The following is a 1,539-nucleotide window of genomic DNA, read 5'->3' as shown; positions in this document are numbered from 1 at the left end:
CCGCCGCCACACGGAAGGGGAAGCACCTCACGGTACCGCCCGCCCCGCCCCGCCCCGCCGGGCAGCGCCGTCTGCCGGGTCGGAGGGGGAAGTGCACCCCGGCGGGAGGGTCTGGGGGCGGTCGGGGGTGCTGAGGGAAGAGAGGGGCTGGGACTGTTTGGTGGTGCTGATCGCGGGGGTCTGGGGATAAGAGAGGGGAGTCAAGGGGCTCGGCTGAGACGCTGGAGTTGGGGGTTGAAATTAGGGGCTGTTGGGTGGTGCTGGGGTGGGCCCCCTCTCACAGGCAGCTAGGACAGAGCCTCAAGCTGTGCCTGGGAGGTTTAGGTTGGACATCTGGGGGAATTTCTTCACAGAAAGGGTGATTAGACATTGGAATGGGCTGCCCAGGGAGGTGGTGGAGTCACCGAAGAAACACGACTGGACGTGGCACTTGGTGCCGTGGTCTGGTTGACAAGGTGGTGATGGGTCACAGGTTGGACGTGATGATCTCGGAGGTCTTTTCGAACCTTGTTGATTCTGTGAAGCTGTGACTGTGGGGTGTGGGATCAGAGAGTCAAAGGAGTGGGGTGCAGGGCTGGAGTCAAGGGCTGAATCTGGGGTCTGGGATGTGGCGCTGCAATTAGGGGGGTTGGATTGGGGATGAAATTGAACAGCCGGAATCAGGGGGATGGAATCAGGAGAACTGAGGTCAGGGAAGTAGAAACTGGGGTTTCCACAGCAACTGGCTGCCCACCCTCTCTCCCCCTATGCCACCCCTTCTGTCCCCACATCATGCGCCCATGACAAGTTCTCCACGTGCCTTTATTGCAGCGGGGACCGTGGGTGCCCACACCTCCACCCACACCACCCACCCGGGACCATGCGGAGGCACCCAGTGGCCAAGCCCTCATCCCACGGCCCCTGTCCCCAGCTGTGCTGGAGGGGGACACACAGCAGCAGGTCACAGTCCCTGACACCTCTTCCAAAGGAGTATCCCAGCTTCAGGGGCTGGACCATCAAGCATCTCCTGGACGGGTGGTCTTGGCAAGGGAGGGGTGACCCCACGGCCCTCTGCTCACAGCCACTGCAGGGAGAAGCCCTTGCTGAGGCTGATGTTGAGGTCACTCACAGTGAGAACCTGTGTGGGGAGAGGAGACATTCTGGGGTACAGCCCTGGCTGGAGGGAAGTGGAGAATGCCTTCCCCTACCCAGCTTGGCTGAGCTTCATTGCTCCTGAACCCTGGTGTGGCAGGAGAGCCACACAGTGTCCTCACCCACCTCTTTGGTCACCAGTCTTGTGACCCTTGGGGCTAGAGGAGGCAGGGTGGAGCCCCTCAAGATGTCCACCCAGGACAGGGCACCCCAAGGTGGGACTGTACCTGGTTGTCCAGGTAGGAGAAGGGCTTCTCCTGGCCATTCAGAAGGACCTTGCTGGGTGGCTTCTGCACCCCAAAGATGCTCAGTGTGCCAATGGTGACATTGGTGGCCTCAGTGCTGGCATGGAGGATGGTGGAGGTGAAGATGTTCTGCGGGAGGGGACAGCATGAGCTCAAGGTGGCC

The 1,539-nt window shown here is 61.2% G+C and overlaps 1 protein-coding gene across 3 annotated transcripts in view; it reads right to left on the bottom strand.

The window, feature by feature from the left end:
• Positions 1-794: 794 nt before the first annotated feature.
• The window catches only part of LOC126641079 (lysosomal alpha-glucosidase-like), a 16,026-nt gene continuing 15,281 nt past the window's right edge, over positions 795-1,539 (bottom strand). For all 3 annotated transcript variants that reach the window (XM_050317401.1, XM_050317402.1, XM_050317403.1), the window contains 2 exons: positions 1,359-1,505; positions 795-1,117 (listed from right to left, as the gene is read on the bottom strand). In XM_050317401.1, coding sequence (XP_050173358.1) covers positions 1,055-1,117; positions 1,359-1,505 — 210 coding nt within the window. In that variant the 3' untranslated portion in view covers positions 795-1,054. The remainder of the gene's footprint in view (positions 1,118-1,358; positions 1,506-1,539) is intronic.

Source organism: Myiozetetes cayanensis, unplaced genomic scaffold (assembly GCF_022539395.1).
Source record: "Myiozetetes cayanensis isolate MyiCay16 unplaced genomic scaffold, myiCay2020 scf20-37, whole genome shotgun sequence".
Taxonomy (NCBI): Eukaryota; Metazoa; Chordata; class Aves; order Passeriformes; family Tyrannidae; genus Myiozetetes; species Myiozetetes cayanensis.
This window is presented reverse-complemented; position numbering and strand designations above follow the sequence as displayed.